The sequence below is a fragment of the Dama dama genome, chromosome 13 (genome assembly GCF_033118175.1).
Source record: "Dama dama isolate Ldn47 chromosome 13, ASM3311817v1, whole genome shotgun sequence".
Lineage (NCBI taxonomy): Eukaryota > Metazoa > Chordata > Mammalia > Artiodactyla > Cervidae > Dama > Dama dama.
The window spans coordinates 55507061-55524894 of NC_083693.1; the positions used below are offsets into that span (position 1 = coordinate 55507061).

Consider the following 17834-nt stretch of genomic DNA (forward strand, 5'->3'; position numbering starts at 1 on the left):
CCAAGAAAAATCTCATCTTTTAGACCAGACTGGCATACCTTTGAACTTAGTCAGAATCTCTGGTAGATAACAGAACAAAACAAAAAACTTCATAAATGGAATATCTGGCCCAAGGAAATAAATAAAATGTGAGTTCTAGAACTTTATTTCCCAGATTTGAAAAGCAAGTGAAGTCACTCAGTCGTGTCCAACTGTTTGCAACCACATGGACTGTAGCCTACCAGGCTCCTCCATCCATGGGATTTTTCCAGGCAAGAATACTGGAGTGGATTGCCATTTCCTTCTCCAGAGGATCTTCCCAACCCAGAGATTGAACCCAGGTCTCCCACATTGCAGGCAGACGCTTTACCATCTGAGCCACCAGGGAAGCCTCAATATAGTTCCATGCCCTTGAAATTCCACTCAGAGAAGAAGCAAGGTGCATCTTAGCAGTTAGAGGCTGTTTGTCATACAAGGTAATGAAGAGACGCAAAACACACCCTACCCAGACTAGAGCAATTGTTTTAAAAGGTAAATCTTGTTCCCCTCTCTTTAAAATCCTTCAGGAGTTTCTCATTTGCCTTAGGAAAAGAAGCAAAATCCTCCTCATGTTCTGAAAAGGCCCTCTGTGATCTAGTCCCAACCACTTGTTCAGTGATACAAACACTAGTTGTAGCTGGGATTCCTTGAGCTCATCAGCCATCCTTATTATATATATAAAGTACAGATAAATAGATAAATATATAATGTATCCTTATGTAATAAGAGAAGGAAATGGCAACCCACTCCAGTATTCTTGCCTGGAGAATTTCAGAGGAACCTGGTGGGCTACAGTCCATGGGATAGCAAAGAGTCGGACACGACTGAGCAACTAACACTTACTTACCTACTATGTAATAAGATCATCATGTTATTATGAAGCCTTGGTACATGTTCTTTCCTGTGCCTGAAATGTTTCCATCATGTCTCTTCTAGTTAGTGCTCCTCTTACCTTTAAATTTCAACTCAAACGTCACATCCCTTTCTTGATAGCACTTGCAATCATTTGAAATGTGTGTTTAGTCACTACTCTAGCTCTGGTAAAGTGCCCCAGCACACACTAGTCATTCATTTACGTGAGGAGGGGAAGCAGGGGCCTGACGTGTCACCATGCAGCCGCCCAATTCCAAGTAAAGCAAAGCACATGCTTCCAGTCTGTGTGTACCGACTGAACCCTACTCAACAACTCAATTAAACAAACAACTGTACAGCAACAGCTGTGTATCACGCAGTGTGCCTTTGTAATGGTCTCATAAAATGAATTTATTTAAACTTCATAGCTGAGATCAGCATCAGTGCTTATCCTAGGCTTTCTATAATGTGAAATAAAACTATGTATCTAATAGGACTTAATTTACTTTTCCTAAGGGAGTCACTTAGGATCATTAATAAAATTGAAAAATATTTACCCTATGTAAGAACAGTTGGTCTGCTGTTTTTACATTTTTAGTAGAATGATTTATTCATGCAGATGGTATGGAGCATAGCTTTTCAATAGTTGAACATACTTCTCAGCCATTTGCTAAGAAATAGGCTAGTAAGAGCGTGGTCAGGCTCTTCAAAAACCTTTTGTCTAGAACTGACCCTTATGTGGGTGATACTCTTCCTCTGTGACTGTTCATAGATGGAGTGCCCCATCTCAGTAGAAGCAGATGACAAATTATGATAGTTGACATTTAACTAGGTCTTGGCACTGTGAGATCACTTATGTCTAGAGCTGACTTGACACCAATCTTCTACATTGTGCAGGGATTTCTTCTACACCATTTCTAACAGCTTAGTTATCTAGTGTCTACATAAATATGATATCTGATCACAGGTAGGGCTTATCTTACCTGATAAGGTGCTTCAATATACAACGTAGACATTGCTGAATTCAGCTGTGATTAGGTCTGATTTGGATACTATGCCATGGCTGGCCATGCTTGCCTTTTTTTTATTCCTTTCTCATGTCACTTTGGATTCCTACTAAAATATGGTTCATATGATAATCTCTAGTCCATCCATGTTGCTGCAAAGATTTTCTCTCTGTCTATGGATTGTCTTTTCATTCTCTTAACAGTGTGTCTTGCAGCATACAAGTTTTTAGTTTTAATAAGGTTTTATATCTATTTTTTCATGGATTATGTCTTTGATGTGGTATCTAAAAGCTCATTGTTAAACCCAAGATCTCATATGTTTTCTCTTATGTTATCTTCTAGATGTATATTGTTTTGCATTTTACTCTTCAGGCCTATAAAACATTTTTAGTTACTTTTTGTGAAAGGTGTCAATTCTCTATCTAGATTCTTTTCTTGTGTGAATGTTCATTTGTTCCAGCACTTTGAGAAAAGGCTATTCCTTGTCCATGGAAGTGCCTTTCTTCTTTTGTCAAGATCAGTTGGCCATATTTGTATGAATCTATTTCAAGGCTTTCTGTTCTCTTCCACTGATTTGTTTGTCTCTTCTTTTGCCAGCGTAATGCTGTCTTGGTTGCTATAGCTTTAAGTCCTGAAGTTGGGTGATGTCATTCTTCTGACTATTCTTCAATATTGAGTTGGCTGTCCTAAATCTTTTGCCTTGCCATATAAACTTTAGAATCAGTTTGTCAATATATACAACAATGTTCTGGTCCTTTGATTGGAATTTCATTTAATCTATAGAACAAGTTAGGAAGAATTGACATTTAACTGTAGTGAGTCTTTTTAATCACATACGTGGAATATCTCTCCATTTATTTAGGTCTTTGATTTCTTTTATTCCAGTTTTCTTCCTATATATCCTGTACATATTTTGTTGGATTTATATCTAAATATTTCATTTGAGGGAGTGGTAATATAAGTGGTATTATGTTTTCATTTTAAATTGGAACTGTTCACTGCTGCAAGAAGGCAAGCAATCGACTTTATATTAACCTTCTATCTTGCAGCCTTGTTATAGTCAATTATTAGTTCCAGGAGTTTTGTTGTTTTGTTTCTGTTGAGTCTTTGAGATTTTATACATAGACAATCATGTTATCTGTGAACAAAGAGAGTTTTATTTCTTCCTTCTTAACCTGTATACATTGTATTTTCTTATCTTATTGCATCAGCTACAACTTCCAGTACTGTGTTGAACAGGAGAGGTAAGAGGAAATATGCTTGCTTTTGCTGTGATCTTTGGGAGAAAGTATCTAATTTCTTACCATTAAGTATGATGTTAGCTTTAGAGTTTTTTTGGCAGATGTTCTGTATCAAGTTAAGAAATTTCTTTTCCCTCTAGTTAGTTGAGACTGTTTATTATGAATGGATCTTAGATTTTGCCATTGCTTCTTCTGCAATGATTGATATAATCAAATGATGTTTTTTTCTGTAGATTGTTTTACGATGGATGACAATAATCAACTTTTTAATGTTTTATACCTAGAATAAATCTTACGTGTTGGAGTGCATAATTCTTTGTATACTATGTTGGGGTCGACTTGCTAATATTTTGCTGAGGATTTTTACATGGGAGATAATATTCTGTAGGGATTTTTTTTCTCATAATGTCTTCATTTTATTTTGGTTTTGGGATAATGCCAGACTCATAGATTGAGTTAGAAGATATTTCTTCTGTTTCTACTTTCTGGAAGAGATTATGAAGAGCTAATTGATATCAAAAGAAAAAGAATTGGTATCATTTCTTCCTTAAATGTTTAATTAATTCATCTGGGCCTTGTGCTTTCTTTTGGGGGATATCATTGACCGTTGATTCATTTAATAGATAAAAGACTTATTTAAACTGTCTATTTCTCCTTGTATGAGTTTTGTTAGTTTGTATCTTACAAGGAATTTAGTCCATTTTAATCTAAGTTATTAAATTTGTGGACATAGAGTTGTTCATAATGGTACTTTTAATGTCCTTGGGATCAGTGAGGACCTCTCTTTCATTTTGCTATTAATAATTTTTATCTTCTTTTTCTTGGTTAGCCTGGCTAGAGGTTTATTGATTTTATTAATTGTGATAGGCCAAAAATGCCTCTTCTCAAAGATGTCCACATTAAATCACTGGAACCTTTAAGTGTTATCTAATGGGGCAAGGAGATACAAGAAAATTCCAACCACTTGGGAACTAAACAACACGTTTCTAAATAATCAGTAAGTCAAAGGAGAATTGTCAAGGGAAATTAGAATATGTGTATGTATGTATATATGTGTGTATATATATGTATACACACACATGTGGAAGTGAATGAAAATAAAACTGCAACATAGCAAAATTTCTGAGACACAGCTAAGGCAATGCTGAGAGGGAAATTTTTAGCACTAAATTCATACCTTAGGGAAATTTGAAATGTACCAAATTAACAATCTAAGGTCCTACCTCAAGAATATGGAAAAAGAACATTAAAATAAATACAAACCAAGCAGAAGGAGGAAAATATTAAAAATGAAAGAAACACATAAGAGCAGAGAGAAGACACATGACGAATATCAGGAATGATAGGCTATCACTATGGACTTTCCAGAGATTAAACAAGAAGATATTACTGTGAACAGCTCTACATGCATAAAAATGGAAACTTAGAAGTGACAGACCATTTCCTCAGAAAAAACTATTATTCCATTATTAATATATGCAGCAACCTGGATGAATACCTGGGGAGCTATGCTGCATGAAAAGAAAAAATCCCCAAACCTTTCTATTTGTATAACACTCTTGAGATGACATTATACAAATGGGAAACAGATTAGTAGTTATTAGATTTAAGGAGAGGGTAGAGTGGTAAGGAAGTAGGGGAAAAGGAGGAATCATTGTGGTGAAATAACTGTTTTGTATCTTGTCTATATCCATGTCAGTATCTTGGTGGTGCTATTATGCTATAATTTTACAAAATGTTACTGTTGGGGGGAAGGTGGTTAAGGATATCAGGCATCTTCTGTATTATTTCTTGCAACTCCATATGAATTTGCAACTATCTCAAAATAAAAAGGTAAATTTTTAAATATTCCTCAAAAATGGAATGGAATGGAGTCAGGATGAGGGAATGCAGTGGAGAATGAGGCTTCACACAAACATAAGGACAAAAGGAAGGAAAGTAAAACTGGTATGACTCTTCTAGAACACTAGAGTCCACTTGTTCAAATGGAGCGTTTAAGCAACAATGTTCAATAAATAATTTTTGTCAGTCTCTTACAGAAAAGCCACTGTGCTTGGCCATAGAAGGAAATAAAGAAGAGTAAAAGTATTAAAGTAGGAAAGATAAGACAAGCATAAAGTAGGTATGAAGGATAGTGGAAAGTGATGAAGTTGTGTCTCCTTGGCAGTATATGGGAGAGTGACTTCATGATGGTTGTGACAATTCATCTGAGTCTTAAAGTGTAGTGATCAGGCATTCATAGTGGAGGCAACAGTGTGAGCAATAATCCATAGTGAAAAGTGTGAGGGTGTTTTTAAAGAATAGTTTATGTTACCATTTGACTAGAATAAAAATTTTTGATAGCATAGGTAGGATGAAGCCTGAAAAGAAAAACAGAACAGAGTTCTGGAGCACCTTGAATTGTCAGACGAAACCTTGGGACATCAGCCTAGAATTCTACGTCCAGGGAACTTACCCTCCAAAAGTGAAGGAGAAATAAAGGCTTTCTTAGACAGACAAAAACTGAGGGAGCTTGCCACCAAAACACCTGCCTTGCAGGAAATGTTAAAAGAAGTTCTTCAGAGAAAAGATAACTCACAGTAAGTCAGCAACTCAGATTAAATTAACTGATGCAATAAACCGGGAAGTAAAAAACAGGCTCCGTCTTCTCAGAAAATGTAGTTAGGACAGCATAGCTCATACTTCTGCTTTCTGTACTGGCTTTGTCTTTATTTATTTTTATTCAGTAAAACAAGCCAAACCTGCCTGTTTTGGGTTTTTTTTTTTTTTTTTTTTCAAATGATTTAATAATGTTATCCGTGAGTGATAAGGTTAGGAAAACTAGGTTACTTCTCCCAGTTCATGAAAAATCTGTAGCAACAGGCAGGTTTTTTTTAATCAGAGTATTTATAAAATATCTAAGCATTATATGATATCTAATACAAAATAATTAGATATAAATTATTTCTTTAAAATTATAATATAAAAAAATTATATAGTGTATAAATAGCTGGTTTCTGCCAGGTGTTGTGCTAGATATTTTCATATAGATAGATCACCTCATTTTTTCTCATATAAACTTAATGAGGTTTTTCACATTGTTTTAGAGTTGAGGATAATAGTCAAAGGGGTACTGTATTTTTCAGACAAAGTGAACAGCAAGACTGAAATTTGAATCTCCTTCAAAATCCAAATCCAGTCTCTTTTTATTTACCAGATTTGACATTCTTGACATGTTAGGTTGGATAATTCTTTGTCCTGGGGATCTGTCCTCTGCAATGTAGGATGTTTAGCAACATCTCTGGCCTCCACTCACTAAATGCTGGTAAAAATATTTTTAAAGGCTCACTTTCTATAGAAGCATTCACTAAGAATTACATAATTTCAAAACTGGAAGAGTTAATTTAATTTTTGTGTTACTTCATTATCTTCATAATAAATAGGGTTGGTTACCATCCTGTGTTAATGCCCTGTAAGCCAAACTCTTTCTGGGGGTGATTAACAGCTTTTCTGTTGTTTTTTTTTTTTTTATCATTTATTCATACTGTAACTTAAAATATTTTCCTATACAATGTCATTTAAGTGCCATTAAATTGTAATGCTGCTTCATGGGAAAAGATGCATCTGAAAAACAATGCATCTCAATCAACTTGGAACAGAGGTTAAATGTGATTTGACTCTGAAGAAAACTAAACAATGTGACCCTCTTGTCAATTTAGGGAAGAACTTCCTGAAGAAAAGTGTTAGTGCAGGCTTCCTTCATGACTCAGATGGTAAAGAATCTGCCTGCAATGCAGGAGACCCGGGTTCCATCCCTGGGTCTGAAAGATCACCTGGAGAAAGGAATGGCTATCCAATCCAGTATTCTTGCCTGGAGAATTCCATAGACAGAGGAGCCTGGCAGGATACAGTCCATGGGGCCGTGAAAAATCAACACTAAAACAAAAATTTACTTCAGTGGTTATAGATTTATACACACTAGGAATGTATCCTCTCTATTGCACCTTTATTCCTATAAGAAAACTTCCCTAAATTATAAACATTCTGCTTTATTGAAGTTTATGAATATATTCTTCCCATAAAATAAAATTTCCCTATGTAAGTTAATATGCTGGAATTAGAAAGTAAATCACATGATGATACTGAAAAAAACTGCAAAGTATTGTAAGTTCTAAGAAGGAAAAGAGGTTCTATGAGGGAACATATAAATTTAAATGAAGAGACATCAAAGTTTTATCTGAGAAAGAAATACTTATGCTGAGACCTAGGAGTCTAGTCACATAGAAGCGTGGAGAGAAAGGCATTTCAAACAAATGCTTCAAGCAGGAAAAGCTTGCTGTACCTGAGAAATGGAATGTCTGCTCAAAGGTGGTACATAGAGAGACCAGATGACAGAAGGCTTTGTAGCCCATGGCAAGTAGGGGAGGATTCCAGCCCAAGTAAAAGGCTGTGATGGGTGTTCAGACCCTGGCTCTGCTAGGGGTGAGATTAATTAAATTACTTATGTCTTTGCTTCAGTTTTTTATTAGTAAAAAAGTAATATTAATAGGACTTCCGAAGTTGTTGTGAGGTTTAGTTAAAATATGTAGTTCGTTATTATCGTCAGAGATTTATTCTGAATTCATTGAGGTACTATTATAGGATTTTGAGTGACGTTATCTAATTCATCTTTTTATGAGATCACTCCAGCTACTACTTCAGTCTGAGAAAGACTTGATGGGGATTTAAAGGTTTCCAAAACATGCTGAATGATGAGTAGCTTTTTGAGCTTGAGAATAAAGGGTCCCAGTCACAGGTCCATCTGAGAAAAAAATTAAAATCAGGTAGTATAAACTTACTCCCCAAAAGGAAAATATTAAATGATAGAAGACTAATAAGTGATGAACGATTAGGGAATTAAATTGGGATAACATTGATTTTAATAATGGTATAATTTTTAAAACTGAGTCATTGATTCTTAATAGTTAATTGGTTAGAATATACTAGATAGTGTTTTAGGTATCATAAGCATATGCAGAATTCCCAAAATAAGCTGACCAACTTCAAGTTTTAAATGAGGAGCATATATGTAAGATTAAAATACAAAGGAACTGGATAGGCTAAGATTTTTTTAAATAGGACACAAGAAAGCGCTGCCGTTAATGGAATAACAATAAACTGGATTTTATTAGCATTAAGAACTTGCATTTATCAAAAGACAACATTAAGAGAATAAAATATCACTGTATCCCTATTAAAATGGCCACAGTTTAAAAGACTGGCAATCCCACTCTAAGTTTGCACATAGAGTAACTAGAACTCCCTTGTGATGGGAGTGTACATCGGTGTGACCACTTTGGGAAACTTTGCAGTATCTGCTAAATCTGGACATACATATACCCTAAGGAGAAATTCTCTTCCAGGTATGAGTGCTTATGTCACTTATATCTCAGTAAACCTAGAAACAAAAACCAAAACAAAAAAGAAACAAGTATGTAGATCCATCAAAAGACACATACAAGAATTTATTCATGGCGGCAACAGTGGAATGGTGAAATAAGTTGCTGTGTAATTATGCAACAGAATACTTAATAGAATAAAAAAAGGGAACTATATGCAACAATAGGATGAATCTCATAAACTTTATGTTAGGTAAAAAAGTCAGGCAAAAAGTTCAAAAACAGGCAATATTAATCTTGATAGAGGTTGAATTAGTGATTACCTTTGGGAAGGGGATCAACTGGAAGGACTGGAGTCTTCTGTGTTTGTTCTGTGTTTTGTTCTTTACATTTTGTCAAAGCTGAATATTTTAGATTCATGCACATTACATAATTTAAAATGTAATTGACATTTAAAAGTAAAGAGCATAGACTTTTTAAAGGTTTTGCTTTGTTTTGTTTTTAGTTTCTTTCTTGGGTCTTTCAAGTAAACAAAAAGAGTGGATTGAAAGAAATTGGGAGTTGGAAGAATGTAGAAAGTATGAGAGGACAGAGAAAGAATAGGAAAATGAGCAAGAGACAGAAGTCTTTAAGCATATGGATTGGTAGAAAGAAGAATGAAATAAGGGTTAGAAACTTTATGTTTTTAGGTGAAAAAGCACAAAGGAAGATACTTTCTTTGCACTCCGCCAATCTGGCACCGCACACCATTTTTATTTCGTACATAGTAATCAATCACTTGACCACAGTGTAGCAGCATTCTCTCTTCCAGATTAACTTGAATTCTGGAATGATTTCTTTTGGTGTGCTAACTGTCGCTGCCTCGGGTCCATCTTATTTCCTTATACCTTCACCAAAGTGAGCGCTTTGGAGGAGGTATATAGGTTGCTAAAGCAAAAAGAAGAAATTTATAATTACTTCAGTTTGAAAAGTTTTAGATAAAGTACGAGGCTAGATATTCGGCCAGTGTTAAAGTTCCCTGACAAGCTTTCTGCAGCTTTAAGAATTAGATTACTTTCTTTCAACACTATCAATCTGTCTTATATAGTTGGGTTGTTTTACTTCAAGTCTCCCATCGACATTTCTTTTGTATGCATATACTGAAATGATTTTATTTAATAAAAAAAGAACATCTCCTATGTGGATTTTAAATTTCCCCTTATTAAATATTTATATTTTCAAAATGTCTTTATTTAATTGAGTGAGGTGCTTGGTGCCATTTCAAAATAACCTCAGGTGGTAGGTGTAATGACATATCAAAGATTTGACCTTTAGCATTTTAGGATTCTATTTGTCTGCATTTTCTTCTGCATTCATTTGGTCTTAATTTATATGCTGTTTCTCTGTATGACTTAATGAGTGGGTGTATTTGGAGTAAGATTCATTAACAAAAAGAAAATATATCTGAATACATATTATTTCTGTGCAGTCTGACTAGTAATTTTAACCTCATTCATATCTCAACTGTGACAAGCAGAAAATGCTGTGTATAAGGCTGATCAGTATTTGTACAAACCTCATTCATTCTCATTAAGTGTTCAGCTGAATTAGACCCTGGATCTACTAAACTGATGCCCATTCTCTTACTTCTCACTTCTTTGCAGTCAGCTTATTACATTCTTTTATTTACCTAGAGATACTTTATTTTCCAATTCTTTGCTATTCCTTTTAAAGAAAATTGAATGTAATATTTACACTGATATAATTAAATTAACATCTTACAGCATCTTTTTGTATGCTTTGGTAGCAAAGATAATCATTTGTCTGGGTAGCTTTCAGCTTAGAAGCAGAGAAATGGATAATTATCAAGTATAATATTGTGATATAAAAATTACTTTCATTTATCCATTTAAGTATACCTTTATTGATTTCTAGAAATGGATCTTTCTAACTGGAGATTTTTGTTTAATAGATGATTGGCCAGTAAGCCTACATATTTATGTTTAAATTTTTTTATTTTTTATATTTTCTCAGTTTACACAAATCTTTATCCCAAGAAGAAAATCTGAAGGAGCAGTTTAATCTTACACTTAGTACCTTTGAAGAAGCTTTAAAAAATAGAGAGAACATTGTTTCCATCACTCAACAACAAAATGAGGAACTGGCTACCCAACTGCAGCAAGCTCTGACAGATCGAGCAAACATGGAATTAGCGCTTCAGCATGCTGTAGAGGCCTCCCGAACGGCCAATGATAAAGTTCAGAAGTAAGTAAAATGATCTTGTATTATTTCAAAAGTATGAAACAAAACATGGCAAAAGCACTTTGTTTTGGCAGCTAAGTAATGTGTTATTCAAGCTATTAATAGTTTAAGACAAAAGTGGATTGAGCCAAATGAACTTTTTTAGACTACCTGTCATATTTAAATTTGGGGTCAAAAAGCCATTTACTGTTTAGGGCAAACAACTTTTATTTTTGTTTGTTTTTAACTTTTTTTAACTTTAGTGATTGATCTTCATGAGTTCATGGAGGCCATATGATAAAAATCATTTCATAGGTAATACATGAAGTTATTAGCAAAGGGAAGAGACGGGCAAGTTACCAACTTTATTCATTTAGCATCAAAATAATCCTGCCTGAGCTGAAATCTATAATCTTGCAGTTTGAGACCTCTAGGCACATAGAATCCAGTACAGTGAAATTCATTTTCTTGTGTAGTTCCTCTGAAGAATTCAATACAACTTTTCACAGTGCATGATATTTATTTTAAATAATCTTTGCATTTTTATTCAAATTTAAATAAAGCTCTATAAGACACTAAATTCTAAGATAAAGGGTTCTAAAACATCCTTTTCCTTAGCAATTTTTTTTTCGTTTTTACAGTATGAAGTGTAAGTGCTAACTTCAAGATTTCTTACTTCTCACTACTTCTTATTTGAAAATAGGTCTCAAACATTTCCCTCACACCCCTGAAATTATATCTTATATCTTGATTCATAGCCCAAGGTCAGGTACATATGTAGTCAAGACTTTTTTAAAACAGATTAGGAATTTTGCATATTAATTTTTAAATCAATGTCTTCTACCTTGAAACTTATGATTTATGATATTATATTTTTATAGGTTTAAAGATTAAGTTTATATTTGACCAGCAACTGTCTATAATTATTCACGTTCTATATTCACGTGTCTATAAATATTAACGTTCTAAGAACACCAAGATAGATATTTAGGTCGATCTCATTTCATTGTCAGTTACAAATCGGTAACTTTTGACAGTCAAGGTCTATTTTGGCTCAACTTGCTTAAAAGCTACAAGTACTTTAAAATTTCAAAGTTTTCTTTACATGTAATCCTTTAATTTTTTACATAACTAAAATTCCCTAAAATTGTGTTTCCCAAAGAGCATTAGATTTCTTAAATATTTGGAAATGTTGTCAACTTTCATTTTAAAATCTCATCAGCTATCTTATTATTCTGTAAAAGAAATAACTTTGTACCCCAAGAAGTAGAAATAACATTTTCTCTTATAATGCTTAACCTTTTGAAAAACTAGTGATATTGCCCTTATTTTTCACATTTAACAACAGACAAATCAAGACTTGGAAATGGCACCAACCATGGACAGGGTTTAATTGCAATAATTATGTCAGCTACCAGAGTTAAATGTTAAATTTTAATTTAAATGTTAAATCTTTTATTCTGATTTCTAGCAAAAAGACCTAGAGGAAGTATTAAAAGGCTTTCCTTTCCATATTTTATACACTATCTTTCATCTCTAGTTGCCCTCAAGTGTGCAGTGTATCTTCATCACAGTTACGGTGGGCATCAGCCTATTTTATTGGATATAAGATGATAACCTTCCAGGAAGCCACCTTGTAAGATTTTATTAAATGGTATTAGTATCCTCTATATAATCTGAAATTATTATTACTAGCAATTATTTTTGAAGGTCCTTTGTATATATATCAGTATTCCAGGCAGTAATTAAAATTTAAACGAAAAGGTTTCACATTTTCCCTTTTCCCTTCACAACTAAATTTCTTAAATAGCTGATCTGTATTCACTCTAAGTTTTCAATTCCCATTTGCTCGTCTACTAGTTAATACAGTATGGTTAGCTCTTATACTAAAATTGCTCTTCTTAAGATCACTAGTAATTTCCTAAATATTAAATTCAGCAGCCCAATCCTAACTATACTTTATTATAAAACTAGTATATGATCATGGTAAAATAAGTAAAAATGCTCATATGTCTTCAACATGTTAATTTAAAATCTCAGGCTCTGGATTCAGAATGTATAGGTATGTGAACTAGGACATTTTATTTTAAAACCTGCTGATGTGGACAATAAAATGTGGACAGTAATACTACCTCATAATGTTGTAAGAATTAGATGAGATAATACATGTGATGCTTTTAGAACAATGTGTATTGCATACTCCTTCCTATTGTCATTTCACTCACACTACACTGTCTCATTCTTCAGAAGGGCACTACCTTTTCAAGGCTAAATGCCTTCATATATGTTGGCCTATCTCCTTGGAGCCTTTGGCCCTTTTCCTTCATGAGAATTGTATTCATCCTATGAGACTCACTGCAGTGTAGAAGATAGTCAAGATTTGTAGTCAAATCGAACAGACCTGTGTTTGAGTCCCTGCTTTCCTACCTATTTCCTGTCAGATTTGGGGCAGATTACTCAACGCCTGAAGCAAAATTTTTTCAGTGAAAAAATTTGGACAGTTACACTGACTTTACAGGGAGAGTTTATGTGAATAATAAACTGGATAGTATGTAAAGATGCCTAGTTCATAATCAGTTACTGTAGCATTCTGCAAATTATATCATTAGTATCACCACATTTATCAAACCCACAGGAGTAGTTCAACTGCCTTTTCTCTACCAAGTCTTCTGCAACATCCTAGAAAGTAAAATCACTTTTTTTGGTGAAAAATTACTCCTCTGAAAATAAAGCCCTCCTGTCCTGTATTTCCTGTCTTCATCATAGTCCTCAAAAGTTACACCCTTTCCTTCTTCCTTCACTCTTTCTTTTCATTCACATTCACTTTGCCATCAGTCTCTGTTGTCTACTGCCTAAGTATCTCCTGATTCCCACCACTCTTCCCTTGTTAATATCATTAATTCAGGCCCTCATCATTCCTCATGGCTGTTGAAATAATCATTCCTCAAGACTATTGAAATAATCTTAGAACTAGTTTACCTGCTTGTAGCTCTCTCAAAACTTGTCTTCCTTACCGCCACCAGAGTTAATTTTTCTCAAACACAAATCAGGTTATTTTATTTCCCTATTTAAAATCTTTCAGGGACTCTTCAACCCCTGCAAGTTAAAGTTTAAACAACTCAGAATGATATAGGAGGCCTATCAGTGGGCTTCTCCCATTGTTTTAGTATCATCTCCCCCCATGATGCCCTACCACAGTATCTCTGCTCATGCCATTTCACCTTCTTAGAAAATATTCCTCCCTTTTAGTGCTTTGCCAGATTTTTGTTATTCTTTAAATTCTGGTCTAAATGTTACCCCTATGATGCTTCTTTATATTTTCATTCTGTAATGCTTTCATAATCCTCAGTCCATACCCTTATTAGAAGTCTTAATCATCTAGGTGTTAAAATTGCATTGTATATCTGTATGCTATCTACTCTGATCCTTGCAAAATTAGTCATCATTGAGCTTTTCCAAGCCATAGATGTTCTGTTCATCTTTGTCTCCAAATACTTGGCCCAGATGCCTGCTGTTAAGTGGGTACTCTATAAATGCTTATGAACATATGGACTAGAAGAATTTAATAGTTTGATATAATGACAGAAAAGGGTTTCCCTGGTGGCTCAGTGGTAAAGAATCCGCCTGCCAATGCAGGAGACATGGAGACAGGGATTTGATCCCTGGATCAGGAAGATCTGCTGGAGGAGGAAATGGGAACCACTCCAGTATTCTTATCTGGAGAATCCCATGGACAGAAGCACCTGGCAGGCTACAGTCCATGGGTCGCAGAAGAGTCGGACACGACTGAGCGCACACACTTGGTAGTGATCAGCTTGTTCTAACCACAAACTTCCATCAAGTTTAATTACATTTAAAAGACCTGAAGTCTTCATGAAGTTTAACCACAAACTTCCATCAAGTTTAATTACATTTAAAAGACCTGAAATAGGACAGAGAGACCATAAACTATTTCTAACCACAAAATAGGACAGAGAGACCATAAACTATTTCTAATAATTATATTTTAAATTTATATTTTATTCCTTTGAGTAAATATTTTTCTTAAATTTTTTAACCTATAGGAGTGTATTTGGAAAGGAAAGTTGTACAGAATTACTATCCATAAAGTAGCCAATATTTATAGGCAGATAGTCATATAGGGTAAAATGTGATGAATGCTAGACTTCACAGACCAAAACTAACTTCTTGGCCCAGGTGTCTGGGTGATACCTAAAATTTCACCAATGGAAATCCATTCCTTTGCCTTCAATATTACTCTCCTTAGGTAAGTCTCTTTTTAAAATGTATGTGTTTGTGGAAGAAGAGCACATAGTGATTTACCTTTTAGGTGTTTTTTTTGTTTTTGTTTTTGTTTTGCCAATCCTGGATGCAGAGATTTACGTGGAGGCTAAAAGACAGGTTAAGAACGTGAGAACTTTGTTATAAAAAACTTCTCGTAATAGTTTTGCCTAAAAAAAAAAAATAGTTTTGCCTAGACCATCCATAGTCCTCATTTATTAAAAAGAAAACTGATGCACTAGTCCAGTAAATGATGTTTTTATCACATGAGATTATAAAATCTGATTCTTTGTGCTATATTTTTCCATCTGTCTTTTGATCTACAGATAACGCTTCTCCTGGCCTACAGCAAAAGTTCCCAAAGGGATTTTTAAATATATTTTACTGTAATTAACATTTTTAAGCTACACAGTTACCTAAAAGTATTTACAGCCAGACTGATGTGGTTAGAAGACCTCTCAAAGATCTAGGTTTTAAAATGAAATAACTTTCATCACATACCATCTTTACTGTGGGCCAGATTTACACTGATGTTATTTATTTCCTCATAAACTATAACTATATAATGAATAGGTTAGACTAAAATTGTAAACTTTTAATATATCTTCAAGAAGAAAAATGTATCAACTATTTAGAATTTTCTGTCTGTACTTTAAAGAAAAATCAGTTACTTAACATTTGCAGGCATTCTAACTTTTAATTGCATAATTAAAATTTCAAAGATCAGCATAAAACATTTCCTTCTGAAATATAGGGCATCCTGTGGCTTTTGAGTGCTATTTAAAAAAAAAAAAAAAAAAGAGCATGTAAAGCTAATAAAAGTCTTTCCTGCCGTTGGCCAAATACTGATTTCTATGAAGAAGTTGAGGTTACAAAGAAGTTGTGAATTCTCAGCCTGGTTTCCCTGCTGATGAGTGAGAGCAGCCTGTAGTTCACTTCGAGGTATCAGGGGAGTCGCCATAGTGTCCCACAACGGTTCTTAGCAGAGAGCAAACATACTTTCCACAAACTTAGCTGCTTAATCTGTTTGCAGGTTGAATTATAAAACAGGCTAGATGACTCTGGGTGCTGGGAAGGGGAACAGAGCATTTCCAGTTTCTTGACTTTTTTTTTTTAAAGCCTGCTATTATTTAAAAAAAAAAAAAAAAAACCTACAGGTTTCATCAAAAGACTTCACTAAACTTTGTAGTTTTGTTGCTAGTTCCAGAATCTGATATTAACTATAATGATAAATGATTCTGCTCAAATAGTCATACGTAGTTTAATGTGAAAAGCATCAATGAATTTTTTATATAGTTGCATTAATTTTGTGTTTTCATTAAAATTATTCTACTTCTTGCTATTTTCCCTGTAAATTCTTGGTTGGACTACAAGTTGCAAAGCAATACTAGATGTATTGTGAATGCTTTGTAAATATGATACTTGTTAATTGAATCAAGGAGTACATTTCATAAATTCTCAACTCATCATAAGGTTTAAATCAATATTTAATAAAATGTTGAAAGTTTACTTGAATTTATTAGTATTATTAGTAAATGAGGATTTAGAACTTTTCTGAAAATTTCTTCACAATCTTTTTTGTGGTTCCGTAGTGTAGTGGTTATCATGTCTGCTTTACACAATCTTTTTTGTATTTCAGATTTTAAAAGCTCTGTGAAGTATGATATATACCTCAGCAAATAATAAGTCAAATAGTTAATTTATTTGTGATAGTTTATGTGCAACTGAACACCCCCATCAGCTTTGGACAGCACCTTCTAAATCTAGAAGTAATTAGATATAGCTTTTTTATGTCATTTACATATGGAAAATGGACTCAGACACCTCCTAAACAATCATCACAAAATATACACCATCTAACATGCTTAATTTTTATTCTTGAATGCATGATATGCTTTTTAAGAATTTAATGTTCTGGGTTTTTTAATCGTAACACATGTTTTTAAATTAAATACCTATTTAACTTATGAAATACATCTTGTACTCTATCAAACAAGTATGTATTTTATAAAAACTTTAATTCCATTATATATTTGTATAGTGGATCACCTCTCTTACACACGAGTACATAAAGTAGCTTTCCTTAGAGCTATTTTTATTATATACAGAAATACCTACCATGTTTGATAGGTGATATAATTATATTCATTTCTTTATAAAAACTAGAGAATTGAGGCTTATACCTTGATCTTCAAGGAACGTCTCACTTTGACATGAAAAAGAAACATAGTTTTAATTGTCTAGCTCATTTCTTTCTACCAGGGAAGGATTAATCTGTGATTATTAAAATTGAGAAATTCCAATGAAGTGGAAAGTAAAAGATCCAGGCTAAAGAAGAAAAGGGATTCTCTAAACCTAAGTATCTGCCCTGTCCCTGTTAAGTTCCCTTTTGTAGTTAATTTTATGGAATGAATCATAAACAGCCTGAAAGTGGAGCCTAAAAAGTTAGATCATGACGTGACTTCTTGCATTTGATTGGCTTCTTCATTTCAGAGCCTGTCTTCACTAGGTGATCTAGAGTTGGACTAGTATTCATCTCAGCCTACTAAGATAGATGAAACACATTTCAGATGATCATGAGAGGAATGAGAGAGAAAGAATAGAAATGTTGAATAAGAGACATGTAGTTTCTGTTTAAGACTAAATAAAATGCAGGAATTTTTATTGTTTTTTACTAATCCCAGTGTTACAGTAATTGAAATCAGAAGTCGTGTCTGACTCTTTACGACCCCATGCACTGCAGTACACCAGGCTCCTCAGTCTTCCACTATCTCCCAGAGTTTGCTCAAATTCATGTCCATTGAGTCGGTGATGCATCTAACCATCTCATCCTCTGCTGCCCGCTTCTTTTGCCTTCA

General features: G+C 33.9%; 1 protein-coding gene across 1 annotated transcript in view; it reads left to right on the forward strand.

Annotated features, from left to right (window-relative positions):
• The window catches only part of MIPOL1 (mirror-image polydactyly 1), a 259816-nt gene that overhangs the window by 202006 nt on the left and 39976 nt on the right, over nucleotides 1–17834 (forward strand). Inside the window, exon 12 of the mRNA XM_061159190.1 lies at nucleotides 10489–10719. Within this exon, the coding sequence (XP_061015173.1) occupies nucleotides 10489–10719 (231 nt within the window). The remainder of the gene's footprint in view (nucleotides 1–10488; nucleotides 10720–17834) is intronic.